General features: G+C 52.6%; 1 protein-coding gene across 1 annotated transcript; it reads left to right on the top strand.

Moving 5' to 3' along the window:
- Positions 1-201: 201 nt before the first annotated feature.
- LOC100549331 (myosin-7) lies at positions 202-15,240 on the top strand. Its single transcript, XM_019611889.3, has 39 exons — positions 202-327; positions 839-1,018; positions 1,691-1,834; positions 3,312-3,468; positions 3,575-3,602; positions 3,693-3,801; positions 3,885-3,977; positions 4,063-4,126; positions 4,234-4,332; positions 4,446-4,549; positions 4,924-5,062; positions 5,157-5,425; positions 5,803-5,973; positions 6,097-6,406; positions 6,503-6,576; positions 6,655-6,742; positions 6,822-6,939; positions 7,022-7,145; positions 7,747-7,883; positions 7,988-8,114; positions 8,231-8,359; positions 8,439-8,681; positions 8,892-9,068; positions 9,151-9,296; positions 9,399-9,489; positions 9,782-10,171; positions 10,279-10,405; positions 10,512-10,630; positions 10,893-11,089; positions 11,171-11,354; positions 11,449-11,614; positions 11,691-11,815; positions 11,908-12,216; positions 12,900-13,103; positions 13,193-13,318; positions 13,460-13,735; positions 14,206-14,301; positions 14,896-15,030; positions 15,121-15,240. Exons 1-39 carry the CDS (start codon positions 211-213, stop codon positions 15,139-15,141), a joined length of 5,913 nt encoding a protein of 1,970 aa, XP_019467434.2. The 5' UTR covers positions 202-210; the 3' UTR covers positions 15,142-15,240.
- The last annotated feature ends 7,623 nt before the right edge of the window (positions 15,241-22,863 follow it).

Here is a 22,863-nt window from a genome sequence, read left to right on the forward strand (position 1 = left end):
TGGGGAGCTTTGTGGGTCACAAAGGGGGCTGTGAGCTACCCCATAGGGCTGTGGAGCTCTATGGGCCATGGATGTGAGGGATATGGGGTTATGGGCTATGAGGTGTGTGGAGACCTATGAGTATTGGAATATGGGAGGATGTGGGTATCCATGGGACAAGGGGATATGGGAATCTATGGAGCAGGGAGATGTGGGAGGATGTGGAAATCCATGGGGCAGGAGGATGTGGGGATCTATGGGGTGCAGGGAGGAGCTGTGGGTAACAGTCTTTCTCCCCCAGCGCTACAGATCTGTTCCTGTTTCCTGTGTCAGAGCCAGAGACTGAAGGTACAGGGCTGATGTGGGGCTGGGGGACACAATAGGGCAAGGGGCCACTATGGGGCATGGGAACGGTATGAGGCAGGGGAGCGTTTTGGGGGCAGGACAAGGCTCTATGGGGTGATATGAATGCTGGGGGGAGGACGGGGCATCATTTTGCTATGGGGCACTGTGCATTGCTATGGAGCTCATACATTGCTATGGGGCTCTTTCAATGTGGCCCTGCCCGTCAATGAGGCCCTGCCCATTGCTGTGGGTCTCATGGATGTCTATGGGGCCCATACATTTCTGTGGGGCACTATGCATGTCTATGGGTCACAGCTCATTTCTATGGGTCTCACAGATATCTATGGGACAGTCTGCGTGTGAGGGGCTCATGCATGTCTGTGAGGCACCCCTTATCTCTATGGGGCCCATGCATTTCTATGGAGCCCGTGTATCCCTGTGGGTCACTGTGTCGCCGTGACGATGTCACCGTGATGCTGTCACTGTGATGACATCACTGTCACCATACCGACAGATGGAGGCAGCGCTGGGTGTGGCTGCCCCCTTCCTGCGTGCCCCCGAGGGGTCCCGTCCAAGCCCACCAGGTGACACTCGAGGGCTCTGCTTCGTGCCCCACCCCCAGCTTGAGTTTGTCCGTGGCCGCATCACTGCCCGGGCAGGGAACGGGGTCACCGTCACCACGGAGACGGGGGAGGTGAGAGATGGGATCGTGGGGGCGGGGGTTCATGAGGTGGGGTCGGTGGGGATCAGTGGAGCTGGTCAATGGTGTCAGTGCAAGTTGATTCAGTTTGGTCAGTGGAAGTCAATGGGGTGGGATCAATGGAGGTGAGTCAGTGAGGGTCAGTGGGATTCAGCGGGGTGGAGTCAGTGGGGTGGGGTCGGTGAGGATCAATAGTAGTAAATGGGGTAAATGGAGTGGGGTCAGTGGGGTGGGGTCAATAGAGGGTGATGGAAGAGAAAGGGTTACTGTGGGGGTTTGGGATGAAAAGGAGAGATTTGGGTAAAAGTTCAGCTTGGGCAATTTGGAGAAGAAAGCCTTAGTGGTGGATTTGGGTGGAAAGGATTGATTTGGGAGATTTGAGGCTTAAAGATATAGTTTTGGAATTTGAGGCAAAAAAAAGTAAAGGATTTGGTGGGGCTTGGGGTGAAAAAACTATCTTAGGGGACACTGAAAATGGCAAATATGATGTAGTGGAGTGAATAAAAAAAGTGTGATTTTGGGGGATACCTTAATGTGACAAAGCTGAATTTGAGGGGATTTGGGGCTGAAAGGAGGGAATTTGGTGAGATCTGGGGTGGAAAAGTTAAACTTGGGATTTTGACTTGAAAAAGTTGCATTTGGGGCATTCTTGGGATCTTTCTGCAGACCCTGACAGTGCCTGAGGCCAACGTGCACCCCCAGAACCCCCCAAAATTTGACCGCATTGAGGACATGGCCATGCTGACGTTCCTTCATGAGCCCGCCGTTCTCTACAATCTCAAGGAGCGCTATGCTTCCTGGATGATCTATGTGAGCCTTCCCAGCAGCCCCTGTGGTGGACCCACAGCTGAAGGGGTGACCCCATAGCCTATAGAGCAGCCCCAAATCTGTAAGGTGGCCCCACAGCCTATAATGATGCAGGAGCATTGTGGTTTCTCCATGAAGATCTGGGTGGTCACCTTGAGCCCATAGGATTTGAGGCACCTAGTGTGTGGTGGTTTTCCTCCAGAGTTCTTTGGTCCCCTAGAACTGGAATGGCCCATCTCCAGTCCCATTGGGCCACCTAGAATAGGCACATCCCATCTCAAACACTTTGGACCACCTAGAACCAGTCCCATTGGGTCACCTCAAACTGTGATTTCCAGCTCCCATTAAGCCACCTAGTACTGGGACAACCCATTTACAGACTACTTGGGATACCTAGAACCAAGATCTTAAGACCACCTAGAATTGGGATGTCACAGAATCACAGAATGGCCCAGGTTGAAAGGGACCTCAAGGATCATGAATCTCCAACCTCCCTGCCACAGGCAGGGCCACCAACCTCCATATTTCATAGCAGCCCAGGCTGCCCAGGGCCCCATCCAACCTGGCCTTGAGCACCTCCAGGGATGGATGGGGCATCCACAGCCTCTCTGGGCAGCTGTTCCAGCACTTCACCACTCTCTCTGTAGAGAACTTCCCCCTGACATCCAACCTAAATCTTCCCTCCCTCAACTTAAAACCATTTCCCCTTGTCCTGCTGTTATCTACCCTTTCAAAGAGTTGATTCCCCTCCTGTTTGTAGGCTCCCTTTAGGTACTGAAGGCTGCAATGAGGTCACCCCGCACCTTCTTTTCTCCAGGCTGAACAAGCCCAGCTCCCTCAGCCTGTCTTTGTAGGGGAAGTGCTCCAATCCTCTAAATGTCCCATTTCAAGACCTCTTTAGATACCTAGAACTGTGATTTCCAGATCCCATTAGGCCACCTAGAACAGGGATGTCCTGTCTTTATTCCCCTTGTAGCAACTAAATGGAAATTTCAAGACCCTTTGTGTCATCTAGAATTGGGACAGGGCATTTCCAGAGTCCTTGGATTACCTAGAATTAAGATGTCAAGAACACAAGACCATCTAGAATTGAGATGTCCTGTGTCTAGACCCTTTGGGACACCTACAAACAAAGTTTACAGGCCTGTTCTGTCAACCAGAACTGGAATGTCACATCCTCTCTCCCCTTGGAACAACTAGAACTGAGATTTCCAGACCTTTTGGGCCACATAGAAATGGGACTTCCTATCTCAAGATTACTTGGGCATCCTAGAATTGGAATGTTCCATCTTGAGACCCTTTGGTACACCTAGAAGCAAGATCTCAAGATCCCTTGGGCCACCTAAAACTGGGACAACCTATTTACAGACTGTATGGGCCACCTAGAACTATGAGGTCCCCTCTCAGACTCATAGAGTCACCAAGAACCCCTTCTAATGGGATGACATTTCATGATCCTGTCCCATGTCCCCTTCTCCAGACCTACTCAGGGCTCTTTTGTGTCACTGTCAACCCATACAAGTGGCTTCCGGTCTACAATGCTGAGGTGGTGGCTGCCTACCGGGGCAAGAAGCGGACTGAGGTCCCACCCCATATCTTCTCCATCTCGGATAATGCATACCAGAACATGCTGACAGGTAGGGACCTCAAACTGGCAAATTTCATCACCAAAAAATGGACCCAGAGCTAAAGCCTGGTCTTCATGTTAGTGACTCTACCATCTCTTGTGTCTGCTCCCTGCAGATCGTGAGAACCAGTCCATCCTCATCACGTAAGTCCCAGCCCCATGGTGCTGGAGGGGTGGGAGGGCAGCACTGCACTATAGTGCCCCACACATCTCACCACTGCCCCATGGCTTCAGTGGAGAATCCGGAGCGGGGAAGACTGTTAACACAAAGCGGGTCATCCAATACTTTGCCAGCATTGCCGCCATTGGTGACCGCAAAAAGGAGGTAGCAAATAGCAGCAAGGTGGGTCCTGTGGTCATACTCTCTTAGCATGCCACACTTGTGGAGCTGCTTGTTCCCTTCCACTGATCTCCACTGACCACCAGGGGACTCTGGAGGATCAAATCATCCAGGCTAACCCTGCCTTGGAGGCCTTCGGCAACGCCAAGACTGTCCGCAATGACAACTCTTCACGATTTGTGAGTGGTGGGGATGTTGGTGGGTTCTATGGCACAAGGTTGGGAATCTATGGGGCAGAGAAATCTCATGCTGTTGTTCTCATAGGGGAAGTTCATCCGAATCCACTTTGGGGCTACTGGGAAGTTGGCATCAGCCGATATCGAGACCTGTGAGTGGCTTTGGGGATGCATCTTTGAGCCATCATGCCAACCTTCCATCTGTCTTATCCATCTTCTCATCCCATCCACCTCAAAACCTTCTCTCCATCCTCCCCAGATCTCTTGGAGAAGTCCCGAGTCATCTTCCAGCTGAAGGCTGAGAGGAACTACCACATCTTCTACCAGATCCTCTCCAACAAGAAGCCTGAGCTTCTGGGTGAGTTCGGTCTTCTTCCATCCTCTCTTTCTCTACTCATTTTTTGAGGCAATTGAGGACCGTTTGGGTTATTTTGTGTCTTTTTCCCTCTTTCCTGCCCCACCACTGAGCAGAGATGCTGCTTATCACCAACAACCCTTATGACTACAGTTACGTCTCCCAAGGAGAGGTGACCGTGGCCTCCATTGATGACTCAGAAGAACTGTTGGCAACTGATGTAAGCAGATGGAGGAGTCCTCAGATGGAGGAGACCGTGGTTGGATGAATCAATTGATGAATGATTGGATCATCAGATGAAGGAAACCATGTGTTGTTGAGGCCCTGAAATGGATGAATGATTCTTTAGATGGATGGTTGAATCTTTAAATGGATGAATGCATGGATGGATGAGTCTATGGTGGACGGATGAGTCTTTAGATGGATGAATGACATTTTAGATGGTTAAATACATCATGGGTAGATGAGACTCTCTAACAAATAAGAAGAGCGGGACAGACAGACACACAGCTGGTGGCCACATGATGTCTGTGCCCTCAGCACAGTGCTGGGGGGACATCAGGCCCTCTCTGACTCCCTCTGTTCACCCTACAGAGTGCTTTCGATGTCCTGGGCTTCACTGCTGAGGAGAAAGCTGGTGTTTACAAGCTGACGGGCGCCATCATGCACTTCGGCAATATGAAGTTCAAGCAGAAGCAACGGGAGGAGCAGGCAGAACCAGACGGCACCGAAGGTTCGTGGGATGACATAGTTTGGGGTCCCCCAGCTCCCTCAAAGATGTGGAGGAGGCGGGGCCTGACTGATGTTCTCTTCTCCTTGATGGGAAGATGCTGACAAGTCGGCTTACCTGATGGGGCTGAACTCAGCTGACCTCCTCAAGGGGCTGTGCCATCCCCGGGTGAAAGTGGGCAATGAGTATGTCACCAAGGGACAGAGCGTCCAGCAAGTATACTACTCCATTGGGGCTCTGGCCAAGGCCGTCTATGAGAAAATGTTCAACTGGATGGTGGTCAGGATCAACAACTCACTGGAGACCAAACAGCCTCGTCAATACTTCATCGGTGTCCTGGATATTGCTGGCTTTGAGATCTTCGATGTGAGACTGTAGGAGAGCACCATGGGTGCTTTTGGGTGTTGGGATGATGCAGCTGGGCATAGGATCGACGTCCTTAAGAGTCACATTGAACTTCAGTGGGAACGTGGTGCTGCTGGGTGCTGTGTTTACTCCCACTGAGTGGTGACTTGACCTCCCCATTGGGCATTACATTGACATTGTTGGGTTTCCTGTTGACTTTGATGGGTCTTCAATTCATTCTATTGATCCTGTGGTTGTTATGTTAACCATAATGGGTCTGTAATTAACTCCACTGGTCCTACTGAGCACTTCATTGACCCCCTTGGGTTTTCTGATGACCCATTGGGTCACACATTGGGTGTTACATAGACCACATTGACTGTCTTTTCTCTCCCCAGTTCAACAGCTTTGAGCAGCTCTGTATTAACTTCACCAATGAGAAGCTGCAGCAGTTCTTCAACCACCACATGTTTGTGCTGGAACAGGAAGAGTACAAGAAGGAGGGCATTGAGTGGGAGTTCATTGATTTTGGCATGGACCTCCAGGCCTGCATTGATCTCATCGAGAAGGTACTGCCTCTCCCAGGGCATTTTGGGATGCTTTTCCACTTGGAGCTTGCCAGGGACTCCAAAAGTGATCAGTTGGGTGGTGCTTGGTGTACTCCATGGCCAATGAGGTCCTCTCGTTGGTAGCCCATGGGGATCATGTCCATCCTGGAGGAGGAGTGCATGTTCCCCAAAGCTTCAGACATGACCTTCAAGGCCAAACTGTTTGACAACCACTTGGGCAAATCAGCCAATTTTGGGAAACCCAGGAATGTCAAAGGAAAGGCAGAAGCCCACTTCTCACTCATCCACTACGCGGGCACAGTGGACTACAATATCATCGGTTGGTTGGAGAAGAACAAGGATCCCCTCAATGAGACAGTAGTGGGGCTCTATCAAAAGTCAGCCCTCAAGTTATTGGCCAGTCTCTTCTCCAACTATGCTGGGGCAGATACTGGTAAGAGGATGGATGGAGATGGTTGGATGATGGATGGGGAAGATCTACTTCTGGCAGTTCTCTCCCTGCTTACCTTACCCCTTCTCCTTTTCCCAGGTGGTGACAGTGGAAAGGGGAAAGGAGCCAAGAAGAAAGGTTCCTCCTTCCAGACCGTCTCAGCCCTGCACCGGGTGAGTGCCCCATTTAGAGGACAGGCTATGGGGCAGACCTGTGGCCCGTTGGTTTCAATCTCTTCTCACCTCCTCCAGGAGAACCTCAACAAGCTGATGGCCAACCTCAAGACAACCCATCCTCACTTTGTCCGTTGCCTCATCCCTAATGAGAGGAAGGAGCCGGGTGAGGGGGTGGAGACTAGAGAGGTTGTGACAGTGGGTATGGCTAAAGGCTGACCCATTTTTACCCCCCTACCTGACAGGTGTGATGGACAACCCCTTGGTGATGCACCAGCTCCGATGCAATGGGGTGCTAGAGGGCATCCGCATCTGCCGCAAGGGTTTTCCCAACCGCATCCTCTATGGGGACTTCCGCCAACGGTGGAGATAGCATGACAGTGGTGTTGGGGATGTGGGGATGGGCTTTGAGCTCATTTGGGTTCTCTCTTCCTGCCCTACCTAGGTACCGCATCCTGAACCCCACAGCCATCCCTGAGGGGCAATTCATTGACAGCCGCAAGGGTGCTGAGAAGCTCCTGGGGTCCCTTGACATTGACCATAACCAGTACAAATTTGGGCACACCAAGGTGAGGTGGCAGGTCTTGGTTCTCCACGGTGCCACCATCCGTGTGTCTGCTTATGGTCCTGCACCGTACATCCGCCATACACCCATCCATACATCAAATCATCAGTCTGTCTTCTGTCCTTCTGGCAACCAACACTTCATCCATCCAACCCAATATCCAACTCTTCCATCTAACCCAACCCAACCTCTGACCTTTCTACCCATCCCAACTACTGATCCTTTGCTCCAATCAAAACCAAAACTGACTTTCAATCCTTCCATCCTATCTAATGTCCAGCCCTTCCATTCAATGCAATGTCCAGTCCTTCGATCCAATCTCCACATCTCTTCCACATCTAACCTAACACAACCATTGACATTTCCATCCAACTCATCTGACAACCCTTTATTCCAACCAAAATTAACTTTTAGTCCTCCCGTCCAAACCCAATCACTGACCCTTCCGTCCTCCCCAGCCTTCTTTCCATCCAGCCCATCCACCAACCCTTCCAGGCAGCTCTCCCATCCAATTCAATCTCCAGCCCTTCCATCCACCCCAATCCCACCCATTCCACCTGTCTTCTGCTCCATCCTCTTCTCAACCACCTCCTTCCTCTTCCAAGGTCTTTTTCAAGGCTGGGCTGCTGGGGCTGTTGGAGGAGATGCGGGATGAGCGCCTCTCCCTCATCATCACCCGCATCCAAGCTCAAGCCCGGGGCCAGCTCATGCGCATTGAGTTCAAGAAGATTCTGGAGCGCCGGTGAGATGAGGATAGGTCCTCCTACCAGGGATGGAGCTCCCATGTGACCCAGCTCCACTATGTAGGACTTGGGTGGTGGCATCATCTGAGTGTCCCCATCATAGGGATGCACTCTTGGTAATCCAGTGGAACATCCGGGCCTTCATGGGGGTGAAGAACTGGCCATGGATGAAGCTCTACTTCAAGATCAAGCCCCTGCTGAAGAGCGCTGAGACTGAGAAGGAGATGCAGGTGGGAGGGCATCACAAAACCATCATGGTGTGGGCCACCAAGGACATGGTTAGGGTGGGGCTAATGAGTGGTGGAACCATTTGCTATTGCTATTGGTCTCCTGTGCCTTGATGCAGACAATGAAGGAGGAATTTGGGCATCTGAAGGAAGCCTTGGAGAAGTCAGAGGCACGTCGGAAGGAACTGGAGGAGAAGATGGTTTCCATGCTGCAGGAGAAGAATGACCTCCAGTTGCAAGTGCAGGCCGTGCGTGATGGAGATGTCCCAACTCCACAGATTCCCTTCTCCCTTCCTTCCTGGTCCTACCAATTTGTCCCCTTCATAGGAACAAGACAATCTCGCTGATGCTGAGGAGCGCTGTGATCAGCTGATCAAGAACAAGATCCAGCTGGAGGCCAAAGTGAAGGAGATGACAGAGAGGCTAGAGGAAGAAGAAGAGATGAATGCCGAGCTGACAGCCAAGAAAAGGAAGCTTGAGGACGAGTGTTCAGAGCTTAAGAAGGACATTGATGACCTGGAGCTGTCTTTGGCCAAAGTGGAGAAGGAGAAACATGCCACAGAGAACAAGGTGAAGTGGGGGTAGAGAAACTCCAAGAGGGGTTTGATTGGATTGAGAAGACCCAAGGGTGGCTGGGTTGGGTTGAGAAGAACCAAGAGTGATTGGCTGGGCTGGCTGAATCACCTTAGATTCAGCTTGACCATGAGTAAGAACAGCTTCTTCCTGTCTCTGCCCTACCTTTGGCATCATGATGGAGGCCTGATGTTTCTCACCGTGCAGGTCAAGAACCTTACAGAGGAGATGGCCGGGCTGGACGAGAACATCACCAAGCTGACCAAAGAGAAGAAGACCCTGCAGGAGTCTCACCAGCAAGCCCTGGATGACCTGCAGGCTGAGGAAGACAAGGTCAACACTTTGGCGAAAGCCAAAGTGAAGCTGGAACAGCAAGTGGATGACGTGAGTCCTGTTTCTCCTGTCAGAAAACATCCTTTAGTGTGGGTTTTTTGTCAGCTGATGGAGATCTCTGCATTGTTTGCAGCTGGAGAGCTCACTGGAACAGGAGAAAAAGATACGGATGGACCTGGAACGAGCCAAGAGGAAGCTGGAAGGTGACTTGAAGCTAGCTCAGGAGAGTGTTATGGACCTGGAGAATGACAAGCAGCAGCTGGAGGAGAGGCTGAAAAAGTAGGGAACTGCCCACCACCTCTTCCATCCCCTTGTCTCTTACCCATAATCCTGCTCTTCTCTGAGAACCTGGGGCTATGATTGGTGTTTCTTCTATTCCAGGAAAGACTTTGAACTCAACACGCTCAATGCTCGAATTGAGGATGAGCAAGCGATTGCTGCTCAGCTCCAAAAGAAGCTGAAAGAGCTTCAGGTCAGGCTGAGGTGGAGTTGAAGAGTCTCCACTTGGTTGTGTTGAGCTCTGTTGGGTTGGGTTGAATTGGTCTGGTAGAGGTGTCTCCAATTGGGTGGATTGGGTTGAAGAATCTCCACTGAGTTGGGTTGAGTTCAGTTGGATGGAGTTGGGTTGGATTCAAGACTCTCCATCAGATTGGATTTGAAGAATATGCAACTGGTTGAGTTGGGTTGAAGAGGCTCCAACTGGCTGAGTAGAAGAGTTGGGCCAAGAGAATCCCTGTGATGTTCTACCTGTCCATGGGCTACAGGCACGGATTGAGGAGCTGGAGGAGGAACTAGAGGCAGAGCGGATGGGCCGGGCTAAGGTGGAGAAGCTGCGCTCAGAGCTGTTGCAGGAACTGGAGGAGACCAGTGAGCGGCTGGAGGAGGCAGGTGGTGCCACTTCAGTGCAGCTTGAGCTTAACAAGAAGCGGGAAGCTGAATTCCAGAAGCTGCGGAGGGACCTGGAGGAGGCCACATTGCAGCATGAGGCCACGGCTGCTGCACTGCGCAAGAAGCATGCTGACAGTGTGGCTGAGCTGAGTGAGCAGCTTGACAACCTGCAGCGTGTCAAGCAGAAGCTGGAGAAGGAGAAGAGTGAGCTCAAGCTGGAGCTGGATGATGTCAGCTCCAACACAGAGCAGCTCATCAAGGCCAAGGTAGGAGACGGGCCTCAACTGCAAAGACCAAGATGAAGCTAGATGGGACAGCTCTTCTTAAACGCTTCCCATATTCCCTTGCATCTCCCTTCCATTCCTTCCCCTAGGCCAACCTGGAAAAGATGTGCCGCACCATGGAGGACCAGATGAATGAACACCGCAGCAAGTTGGAAGAGGCTCAGCGCACTGTCACTGACCTCAGCACCCAGCGAGCCAAGCTCCAGACAGAGAATAGTGAGTGCCTCACTCACCTCTCACCCAACTGCTGGCCTTGGGGAGTGTGAGGTGGCTCTGGGGGTCTCTTAAGCAATGATCAACTACCCCTCTTTGTGCCCCTTAGGCGAGCTCTCAAGGCAGCTGGAAGAGAAGGAAGCTTTCATCAACCAGCTGATGCGAGGGAAACTCACCTACACTCAGCAGCTGGAGGACCTCAAGAGGCAGCTGGAGGAGGAGGCCAAGGTACGGCCTTGTTGGAGAGGTTGGTAGGGCTGGAGGTTTAGGGTATGAGACACCATGACGTTAGGAGTGAGGAATGGGATGGAGGAGCTCAGTTGAGTTGGCTGGAGTCAAGGAGGTTAAGTTAGGTTGGGTTGAGTTTGTTTGGGTTCAATTGGTCTAAGGAATACCTGATTGATTTAAGCTGATGAACACGAACACTTTCTGAGTTGAAGGACCTCAAGCTGTTCCCAGTTAACATAGCTCCATCTTCTCCTTGCCCCAGGCCAAGAACGCATTGGCCCATGCCCTCCAATCAGCCCAGCATGACTGCGACCTGCTGCGGGAGCAATACGAGGAGGAGATGGAGGCCAAGGCTGAGCTCCAGCGTGCTCTCTCCAAGGCCAACTCTGAGGTGGCCCAGTGGAGGACCAAGTACGAGACAGATGCCATCCAACGCACTGAGGAGCTGGAGGAGGCCAAGTGAGTCATCTTCCATGGACATAGAGGCTCTTCAAGGAGTCCAGAAAGGCCATGTGGGGGTTGTGTCCATCCATCTGGTAGGAAGAAGCTGGCACAACGACTTCAGGAAGCTGAGGAGGCTGTGGAGGCGGTCAATGCCAAGTGCTCCTCCTTGGAGAAGACCAAGCACCGGCTGCAGAATGAGATTGAGGACTTGATGGCGGATGTAGAGAGGTCAAATGCAGCGGCTGCTGCTCTGGACAAGAAGCAGAGGAACTTTGACAAGGTCAGGGCACCAGAATGTGGTAAGGGTTCAGAGAAGGAGAAGGTTCTCCATGGAGGAAGAGGTTACAAGCAGTGTCTTGCTGGTGTCCCCATAGATCTTGTCAGAATGGAAGCAGAAGTTCGAGGAGTCACAAACAGAGCTGGAGGCATCACAGAAGGAGGCTAGGTCCCTCAGCACTGAGCTCTTCAAGCTGAAGAATGCCTACGAGGAATCACTGGAGCACCTGGAGACCTTCAAGAGGGAGAATAAGAACCTCCAAGGTGAGACCATGGCATCCACCTGGCCACTCCAATGTTATCCATTTCTACATGATCTGATGGATTCTCATCCATGCAGAGGAGATCTCGGACCTCACAGAGCAGCTGGGAGCCAGCCAAAAATCCATTCATGAGCTGGAGAAAGTCCGGAAGCAACTGGATGCTGAGAAGCTGGAGCTGCAAGCAGCATTGGAGGAGGCAGAGGTGAGCCAAGCTCTATACCCACCTGCCCCATATATCTCCATTTGTCCTTCTGGTGTCCTCTATGGCCACCAGTGTTTTCCGGTCCTCCGTAGGCATCTCTCGAGCATGAAGAGGGGAAGATCCTGAGGGCCCAGCTAGAGTTTAATCAAGTGAAGGCTGACTATGAACGCAAGCTTGCTGAGAAGGATGAGGAGATGGAGCAAGCCAAACGCAACCACCTGCGGGTGGTGGACTCACTGCAGACCTCACTGGATGCTGAGACACGAAGCCGAAATGAAGCCCTGAGGCTGAAGAAGAAGATGGAGGGTGACCTCAATGAGATGGAGATCCAGCTGAGCCATGCCAACCGTACAGCAGCTGAGGCCCAGAAGCAAGTCAAGGCACTGCAGGGCTATCTCAAGGTACCCATAGGACTGCTGACCCATCAGGAATTAATGGGCCAAGATCGTCATTTGGACATTAGGTGGCACAAGTTTGCTATTGGGTGCCAGTATGATTGGTTTTAGGTTGCCATTGGGTGACCATCAGCTGGCTGATGGGTGGCCAGTGAGTGGCCATAAGGAAGCTATTGTGTGACCATTGAGTGCCCATTCAGTGGCCATTGGGTGCCTGTTAGATATTCATTTACTGGCTGATGGATGTCCATTAGGTAGCTGTTGGCTGTCCATTGGGTGGAAACTAAGATGCCATTAGGTAACACTAACTGGCCTTTGAGGGGTTGCTAATGAGTGGGCATTTGCTAGCTGATGGACAGCCATTGGTTGGAATTTGGCTTGCCTGCTGGGTGGTCATTGGAAAGCCCAGTGTAGCTGTTGGATGCCTGTTGAGTGGCTGTTAGGTAGCCATTGATTCCCTATTGGGTAGCTGTTGAGTGGCCATTGGGTGGCTATCCAGTGACCCTTGGGTAGCCATGGGAGGCCACTGTATGCTTGTTTGGTGGCCACTGAGTGCCAACTGGGTATCTATTGGGTGGCCATTGGGTGATCCTTAGGTGGCTGTTGAGTGGCACAAGATGGTTGTTGGGTGTGTGTTCATCCAATTCCCACCTCCCTACTCGTGCTCCTCCCACCACATTGCCTTGCAGGACACCCAATTACAGCTGGATGATGCTGTACGAGCTAATGAGGACCTGAAAGAGAACATTGCCATTGTGGAGCGGAGGAACAACCTCCTCCAATCAGAGCTGGAGGAGCTGAGGGCTATGGTGGAGCAGAGCGAGCGGGCTCGCAAATTGGCTGAGCAGGAACTGATTGAGGCCAGTGAGCGGGTCCAACTTCTCCACTCCCAGGTGAGGACACTTTGATGAAGACTCAGCCTTGCATCTCCTAAAATATCCCATTGGAGAGAGGCGGTGACTTTCATGCTCCTCTCTTCCAGAACACCAGCCTCATCAACCAGAAGAAGAAGATGGAGGCTGACATCTCCCAGCTGCAGACAGAGGTGGAAGAAGCCATCCAGGAGTGCCGGAATGCCGAGGAGAAAGCCAAGAAGGCCATCACTGATGTGAGTGTTGTGCTGGACTTGGTTGAGGGACCAAGGACACCCTCAATCATTCTCCTACCAATGGGATCAGTGGACCAATGGGACTCCCTGCATTCCTCCATCTCTCCATGCCCTCCTTAGTGTCTCATTTCCCTTGCCTAGGCGGCCATGATGGCGGAGGAGCTGAAGAAGGAGCAGGACACAAGTGCCCACTTAGAGAGGATGAAGAAGAACATGGAGCAGACTGTCAAGGACCTTCAGCTGAGGCTGGACGAGGCTGAGCAGTTGGCCCTCAAGGGAGGCAAGAAGCAGCTGCAGAAGTTGGAGGTTCGGGTGCGGGAGCTGGAGAATGAGCTGGAGGCTGAGCAGAAGCGGAACGCTGAGAGCATCAAGGGACTCCGCAAGTCAGAGCGGCGTGTCAAGGAGCTCAGCTACCAGGTGGGACATCACAGCAGAGCTGGTGGTCATAAAGGCATGGATGACCTAGAACGTCACCCACTCTATGTTCGCATAGATGCTGCATGACCTGGAATGTGGTTGACCTGTTGACTTTAGGGAAATGCATGCTCTACAGCATGGTTGACCTGGTAGTAATGGGGATGAGTGACCTAGGACATGGTTGACCTGTTAGCTGTAGGGGCAGGGATGACTTAAAGCATAGACCTGGTGGTCACAGGGACATGGGTGACCTAGAATATCGTGGCCAGTGGACACTGATGACCATGGCCATCTGCTGCCTCTATGTCCAATGTCCTACAAGCTTTAAGGGGTACACACCTCTCACAAGAACATCTCTAAATAATCTCCACTTCTAACTGCCACCATGGTTACCTAAAGCATGGAGATCTATGAGGGGCTGTGGGACCTGGACCAACCGTTTCCCATCTTGGTGTTCCCCCTCCCCCCAGACAGAGGAGGACCGGAAGAACATGGTGAGGCTGCAGGACCTGGTGGACAAGCTGCAGCTGAAGGTGAAGGCCTATAAGAGGCAGGCAGAGGAAGCGGTGAGTTCAGTGGGGAGGAAGAGGAAAACGGAAGGGAAAAATTAGGAAAAATGGAGAAATAGATGGAGAAATTGGAAAAACTAGAAAAAATAATTGATGAATGGCTGGAGAAATGGATGAATGGGCAGATGTATTGGGTGGAGAACTAGGTGGAGAAACTGTAGAAAGCAGAGAAATTTGAGAAATTGACTGATGGATGGAGAAATTGGAGGAGAATGCATGGAGAAATTAGAAAGGATGGAGAAAATGTAGAAATGGAGAAACTGGTTGATTGATGGATGGAGATATTGGATGAAGATATAGGTGAAAAAAATGGAGAAAGAGATGGTTGAGAAGACGGATAAATGGAAGAGTAGAGATGGATGGCTGGGTTGGGACAGAGAATGGGGAAGTGTGGATGGACAGAATGATGCTGAGATGGCTGCAAGGATGATGGGACTGAGGGAGAAAGAAGATGGATGGGTGAGAAAGAGTAGATGAAGGATTGCTGGGTAGATAGAAAAAGCCTGGGTGGATGGGTGGATGGCTGGATGGATTTTTGGACCAGTGGATGGACGAGACAGCTGCCAAGATGGCCACTGCCTCACCCCACAGGAAGAACAGGCCAACTCCAACCTGGCCAAGTTCCGCAAGGTACAGCACGAGCTGGATGAGGCAGAGGAACGTGCTGACATGGCTGAGTCCCAGGTTAACAAGCTGCGGGCACGGAGCCGTGACATTGGCGCGAAGGTGGGTTCCTGTCCCAGATCCCTGCCCCAGCTTCACCCCATATCTGTCCCTTTGTGCCTCATCACCTCCCTCCATCTTCTCTCCCAATAGAAGGGACTCAATGAGGAATGAAAGCTCCAGATGCTCTGCCTTCCAGCCCCGACCTCTGACCAATTCCTTTTGGATCTCTCAACTCTCCTGCTTTTAGCCAATAAAAATTGTTGAGCAGCAGCAGCTGCATGTGTGGGGCAGGGCTTGGTGTGGGGTAGGGCTCAGTGTGGGTAGCGCAATGGGGTTTGTGTGGGAGCCACGGGAGATGGAGGGTGGCCAACAGTGTGAGATGGCCACTCAGGCTATCCCACAATGCCGTGCATCTTGATTCATGGTGAGTGAACCTCAACGCAACTGGGGCACTATGGGTTGCTAAGGGACAGTATGTTTCCCTATGCACTTCTATGGGTCCCTGCAGGTCTGTGTGACAGTGTGTCATTATTGCTCCCATATGGGTCTCTATTTGTTCCCTTTGGCTCCCTGTGGTTCTTACTCTCTGTGATGTTCTTGTGGTTTTCTATGGGTCGTGTGGGTTCTGCCTCTGACAGACTGTGGGAATGGACCACCCCTGTGGCACCACCCCAGGAATTTGTCACTTGCCAAGGACAAAGAGGGGATAAAGAGGCAGAGGCGGGGCCGGGTGATAAGGAGGTCAGAAATAGCCCCATCCATGTCCACCTGTCTGCAGCGGGAAGTGGTGGCTATGGTGTGTACTGTAGAGCTCCACAGGGACCCACAGAACCCATAGCTTATAGGCAAAGCAGAAGTTTATGGGGCATAGCTTACAGGGCAAAGCTGTGGGGGTTATGGGACAGAGCTTATAGGGCAGAGGTGGCTCTGTTGGACACAGTGGGTGCTGTGGGAAAAACTGGGAAATATAGGGCAGAGTGTAGCATCTATGTAACACAATTTTATGTAGGTTTCTCCAAAAGTAATACCTCCTGGGTATTTTCGTGGAAACGACACCAGATACAAATAGTACAATAACGCTATTTAATAAAGCAACATAGTCACCACCATTAGCCAATTTGCATAGATGTGCTGATCCACGCGCTCTTCATTTTGTGGTGTGACAGCTCTGCACGGCTCTCCGGAACATGGCATGTCTGTCATGTCACTGTCCCACTGGTGAAATGCACCACCCAACCCTCACTGTGTTCACAGCCGTTTGCTAGTCTCCATCAACATTCAGCAAGCATCAATGAATGTCAGTGGGTACAATTTTTTCCTCACAGAGGAATTCGATTACACCCCTTTGCTCCATCTGCACTTCAGTGCAGTTCTGTCAGACTGCCCCTCTGCTGCCAGCTGTCACACAGCAACAACACAAAATGGAGCATTGGTGGGAAGTTTCAGCCTCTACTGCCGTAGCTCAAGAGACCCAACGGGAGGCCAGGATGCCAGCCAAGAGTACCAGAGGCCTCAAGGCCAGAATTTAGGCCTTAGGGCTTAGAGGCTTAGCAGCCAGGAGGGAAGCTTTTAGGCATAGATTTCTAAAGAGCTGGAGGCTGGCCAAGAGGCCTAGAGATCTAGAGTACAAAAGGCCCAGAAGGAGGCATAGAGGGCCTAGAATTTTAGAGGCCAAGGAGGCTCAGAGGCCTTAACGGTTGTGTGAAGCCTAAAATCCTTGAGGCTTAAGGGTAGGCCTAGAGCCAAGATACCCATGGGCTGGGCTGGAAGCACTGAGGTTTTGAGGCCCTGATGCACAGAAAGAGGCCAAAAAAGAGACCACGAGTCCATGAGTATTTAAGGTACAAAGGAAGGCTTAGAGGTGTAATGGAGAACATGCCTGGAGGCACAGATGCCTGCAGGCTGTCCTAGAGGCTAGAGGTTGCCCAGGAGGCTTAGAGGCCTTAAGGTAAAACAGCCTGGAGGGAGGCCAAGAAGCCTTGCAGTTTAGTAGTCTTGAGGCCAAACTGAGGCATGGAGGCCAAGAAAGAGGGAGTCTAGAAGACCAGAGGCCAAGAGGACCTGGGGGTTGAGTGCCCTCGAACCTCGAGGTCTGGACACCTACAGCCCAAGAAGCCTGAAGGCCTAAAAGCTGGACTAGAAGTCTTGAGACAAAGGGGCCAAGAGAGCTGGAGGGAGGCCAAGGGGCATTCAGGCACCAAGGAAGATGCAGAGGTGTACAGACTTAGACACCTATGGGAGGGGTTAGAGACAAGGAGGTCCAGAGGAAGGCCGAGATGGCTAGAGGATTAAAGGCTTCCCTCCTGGCCTGCAGGCTTCTAGTGGTCTGGTGCTCTCATTGGTGGAGATAAACAGACACAACTTTAGCATGGGGCTGGGGGGGTTGGGGAACACAGCCAGCGCCCTCCAGGCCTGCAGCAGGACCGATGGCTGCTCATGGCAGTGCTCCATACTCAGGACAACTGCTGGTGGCCTATGCTAATAGGAACAAGGGAAAAGGATGCCACGGCTGAGGAAAAGCCTGTTTGGCAGTGCTCAGGCAGAGCACAGAGCACACAAAATCCTCTGCCACAGTTTCTCAGCGAGGCCTGCGTAACAGAAAGAATGCTCTCAAAAACTGCGGTACAGCACTTTTTCCTGCATCAAATCTAAAAGAGTGCTTCTAACCAACCATTGCCATCCAGTGCTTCTAACATGATTCCCCCTCCGCAGCTGACAGCCACCTCTGACACCATGGCCTGGGACACTCCCTGCAGAGATCTCTCTGGCCAGTCACGTACACAATGATGCCCTTACACTGAATGCACACTGAGTTGCCTGCAGAGTTCCACCACTGTCACGGTGCTCAGTGCAGCTGTTGCTGCTGCTGCCTCTGCCAAGAGCCCAGATGGGAATTCCTGCAGTGCAACAGCACTGCTGGCACCAGGAGGCAAAAGGCAGATGCCAAAGCCAGACAGCCTTGCCATCAGGTTTCCACACCACAGTTTTTCAGATCACATTTAAACAAGAAAAACATCAGATCCCTTCCCAAGACCTTGGCCACTTCCCCAAACTGCCTTTGGCTCCAATTAAACAGCAAACCAAAGACACATTCATACCAATTAGTTCTCAATTGTACAAGTGTGTAATACTCTTTTGCAATTATCCAGTACTCTCCGTGAAACAAATGCAGTGCACAAATGCAGATGTGCAGATAAAGACTTTGCATTTCTTCTTCCCGTTCAGCTGACAACAGATGAATACAAAGGAAATAGACAGTGGGAGCAATGGATATGAGTCAGCCACCAAACTGCTGAGCACCACCTGCTCTCACACACTGCCTCACTCTGCCGTTCAGCATTCCCCAACACACAAGCGCTTCCAAAAACAAATTCTGACACCTCTTATGATTATATTTCTTTATGCCTGTGCCAAAAGGCTGCAGGAAACTGGCCTGTCAGCTCCTACAAGCAGTCTGCTTTGGCGCTGACAGAACACAGATCTCTGTTTGGCCGTCCCTGGGCTGTTTCTGGCAGCACTGCACAGGGCTGCATGCTGCTCCACCTCCTGCAGCACAGGGTGAAGCACAACTTCTGGCACGCAAGGCTCCTGGCACGCAGGGCTGCTGCTCCCTGTGGGCAGGGGGCACAGCTCCATGGGATGAAGGTGTCCCACCCACCAGCCTATTGCCCCTGCACCTCACCCCACACATACCACAGCCCTGCACTGCAGGACATGGCTGGGTGTTGGGCCCAGGCTGACATGGTCATAGGTCTGCACCATGGCACTGCCACTGCACAGGAGTTCCTTGTCCATGGCACGGCCATTCTTAAAGCCCTCTTTAGTTCTGTCTTTAACAGACTGGTTATCCTTGGGGCACTCAGCTTCTGAGCTGGAACACAGGGGTGGGAGCAGAGTAACTCCCCATGACTTGAGAGAAAAGAGTGAGCGACCTGCTGCACCACCCATCTGTGGGGATGGATGGGAACAGGCAGAGGTGACTGCCAAGATGCTCTCCACCATTTACCAACAGTCCTAGTGAGGTGGGGAGGTCCCAGGCAACTGGAGACTGCTAACGTGATGCCCATCTACAAGAAGGATGATCTGGGGAGCTATAGGCCCATGAGCCTGACCACAGTATAGGGAAGGTCATAGAGCAGATTGAGTGCAATCACACAGCATGCGCAGGACAATCAAACCTGTTTAATATCTTGAAGATCAGGACAAGGAGATTGAGTGCACTTGCAGAAAGTTTGCAGATGACATCAAGTTGGGAGGAAGCATTGATCTGCCCGAGAATAGGAAGGCCCCACACAGGGATGTGGACGGGCTGATCAATGGGCTGAGGCCAACAGGATGAGCTGCAACAGGACCAAGTGCCGGGTCCTGCACTTGGGTCACAACTGCCCCATGCAGTGCTATGGGCCTGGGGAAGAATGGCTGGAAAGATGCATGGAGGAAAAGGATGTGGGGGTGTGACCTGATACACACTGACCACGAGCCAGCAGCGTGCCCAGGGGGCCAAGAAGGCCAACGGCATCCTGGCTTGTGTCAGCAGTAGTGCAACCAGCAGAGCAGGAGCTGAGCGTCCCTCTGAGCCGGCCCTGGTGAGGCCACACCTCAGTGCTGTGTTCAGTGCTGGGCCCTCACTGCAAGAAAGGCATGGAGGCCCTGCAGTGTGTCCAGAGAAGGAACGGAGCTGTGAGGGTCTGGAGCACAGGTCTGATGGGGAGCGGCTGAGGGAGCTGGGATGGGTCAGAGTGGAGCAGAGGAGGCTCAGGGGAGACATCACTGCTCCCTGCAACTGCCTGAAAGGAGGTGGTGGGGAAGGGGGGGATGGGCCTCACCACCCTGAGTGAAGAATTTCCCCCTCATCTAACCTACGTCTTCCCTCTTTGAGTGGAGAGATCCCCCTTGCCTGTCACCTCTGCGTCCTCTCCCCACACTTCAGCCTTACACTGCCACAGGGCCTCATGCAGAGGCTCTCCATCAGCTGCACAGCCGCTGGGGGATGGTGGGCATCCAAAAGGAAAGGCTGCAAGACACACACCTGCACCCAGAGCTGTGCGAAAGGAAACAAACCAACCTGGCAGACACGTGGCAGGTAGATCATGGCCTGACAACTGCTGCTTCTCTGGAGAAACAGAAAGACGGATGCTGCCAGCTCCCAGGGGACAGCCAGCAGAGGGCCAACTGCGACCTGGAGCGCCCCATCAGTGAGAAAACGGCAGGGATTCCTGCCAACGGGAGATAGGGGATAAGGCTGCAGTGTGTTTCGGTTGTGTGCTCCTGCTTGCAGGATACCCACCATTGCAATTGTGAATAAAATCTGCTTTTATCAGAGATACTGTCCTGATAAATTACTTCGATATTTCCAACAGTTTCAAACTAAAAGAAGGGAGGTTGAGATGAGATATAAGGAGGAAATTCTTCTCCCAGAGGCAGTGAGACACTGGCACCGCTGCCCAGGGTAGTGAGTGCCCCATCCCTGGAGATATCCCAGGCCACAAATGAGTACTTCCCCCCAAACCTGTTACTTGCTCCCAAAATCGTTATTTCCCCCCAAACCTCTTATTTCCATGATAACGCGTTATTCCCCTGCAAAAAGCACCTTCCCCCCCTCACCCCCCCCAAAGCACATATCTTTTCCCCCCAAAGAAGTGTTTTTCTCACCAAAGTGTTTATTTATTCACCAGAACATATCATTTTCCCACAGCGTGCCACTTTTCCCAAGACATGTTACTGGTGGATACAATGGGAGGGGATGAGGCCACCAAATGCAGCAGAAGGGCAGAAGAACTGGGGGGGGCAAAGAAAGCAGTGCAGAATTGAGGGAATGCTGACACAGGGGAGACAACGGGGAAGGGGGAGGGCAGAAAGGAGAGCCTTTGCAGTGCCGTTTTAGAACCTATAGAAGAGCCACCACATCAGTTATCTTTGTTCCAGTGACCATAATTAGCATATCTCCAACAGATACACACGTCTCACAGAAAGGTTCTAATTTCTGGGATGTACCAGGTTTTTAGAGGGTTGCCCACCGCTGTTGGTCAACTCCACAGATGGGAACAATTTCAGTAGGGTCACATCTGGCTTTTCATTATTCTGGGGAACTCTCCATCACATACGATCCAGTTTGCAGCACAGATTCTCTCCAATTGATTAGCTCTGATAGTATCTCAGCCTTCCCCTAGGCTCCCATCCTTAAGCTCTCAACCCTATCATCACCATCATTAATTTCCAGACATTCACATTTTTTTCTTAACATAGAGGGCCACACCACGGCCTTTCCAGCTTTGCCTATCTTTTTTCAAAAGTTGGTAACCATCCATCACAGCACTCCAACTGTGAGAGTCATCCCAGCACATTTCTGTGATGGCCACTACATAACAGCTTTCTGACAGCACAATGGCTTCCAGCTCCTCCTGTTTGTTACCTATGCTGCATGCATTAGTGTAAATGTACCTCAGCTGGGCCACCTTTTGAGTGGCAGAAGGCCTAACACCTCTTGACCATACTCAGGTGTTTCCATAGTGACCAACCTCACACCAACTCTTGTGTTGATCGTGCAAAAAGGTGTGAGACCCTCCTCCTTCACCAAGACACAAGACTGTGGGATCCTACAAGCACAATCCTTTCCCACAAGAGCAGGCATGTTACACACAGGCTCATTTCTAGTGACTCCAGTTTCACCCCCGCACCTCTTCATACCCAGTTCAAAGCTCTATAAATGAACCCCCTTTGTCTTGTCCCCCACGGGGGGGTTGAGGACTCCTTTTGGCTTTGGGGCTGCCCAGAGGCATTGGTGGACTCTTGAGGGAGGTCCTGAGACCCCTACCTTAGCCAGCATCGTGACAAAGCCAGAGGCAGGGCTGTGGGGACAGGTGCAGCCTGGCAGCATCGCTGGGGCCCGTGTTCTGCTGTAGGGCGAGGTGGGGGCACAGCAGGACCTGCCCAAAGCACACCCTGAATCGCTCCAGGAGGGCAATCCTGCCCTGCACCGGCCCCACTGCCCCCTCACCCCCCACATACACACTCGGGAACCCCCAAAAGAGGACGGGGTCAACTACACCCCCTACAGACCCACAACTACCCCCATAAGCGGGAGGGAGGGGGGGACACTCAGATCTGGGGGTACCTGAACCCCTGCAGAGGTTTTGGGGCTGCCTAACGGCACCCCCTGTAGGAATCCCAAAAGGGGGTGAGGCCACAGCAGGAGGTGCGCTAAGAGCCCCGAAACGCCCAGGGTGAACGAAGGGACCTCAAATAGGAGCGCGGCCAAGCATGGCGTTCCCAGCCCCACCGAGCGATGGAGGTGTTCCACAACGGCCGCGAGCTCCGGAGGTCCCTGAAAACAAAAGCACCGCACCGGGACATCCAAAAGATGGACCGAGAACCCCCGCTCCATACGGGGACTCCCTCGCGCCCGGTGGGGCGCACCGACCCCGGTCAAAAGACGCGGCCCAAGCGACGGGAGGAAGAAGAGGAAAAGAACCACCGCTCCGCCACCCGCGGCCACGACAACGCTGCCGGAAAGCAGCGCCGTTAACGATGACGACGCCGGAAAGCGATGCCGTCTCCATGGTAACGCGGCTGGCAGCGCCTTTCCTGATTGGCTGATCCGGGAGCCGCCACCACTCCTCCCCCCGGCGGCGCCGCGGGGCATGCCGGGAAGCGCCGTCCTTCCGCCGCCGCGCGGGAGCTGCCGGGAAGCGGTGCGGTTGTATGGCGGAGCCGGCGGTGAGCGGGGCGGGCGTTTGGGGCGTTGTGGGGCGGGATGGGGGTGCCGGAGGCCGTAGGTCCGTAAGTTCCGCGGGGCCCTACGGGGTGGCTGCAGGAGGGCTGTAGGAGCTGCGAGAGGGCCGTAGGGGGGTGCGGGTGGGCACCGGGCCGTCCGTGGGGTCGCGGAGCTGTAGA

This window comes from Meleagris gallopavo, chromosome 21, assembly GCF_905368555.1.
Source record: "Meleagris gallopavo chromosome 21, MGAL_WU_HG_1.1, whole genome shotgun sequence".
In the NCBI taxonomy this organism is placed as follows: domain Eukaryota; kingdom Metazoa; phylum Chordata; class Aves; order Galliformes; family Phasianidae; genus Meleagris; species Meleagris gallopavo.

Bases quoted from the DNA above. Each gene is read 5' to 3' on its own strand.
- LOC100549331 (XM_019611889.3), top strand. From the start codon at position 211: ATGGGGCAGGAGGATGTGGGGATCTATGGGGTGCAGGGAGGAGCTGTG. The intron at 6,940-7,021 runs GTGGAGATAGCA...TGCCCTACCTAG, and splicing joins TATGGGGACTTCCGCCAACG to GTACCGCATCCTGAACCCCA. The intron at 9,297-9,398 runs GTAGGGAACTGC...CTTCTATTCCAG, and splicing joins CTGGAGGAGAGGCTGAAAAA to GAAAGACTTTGAACTCAACA.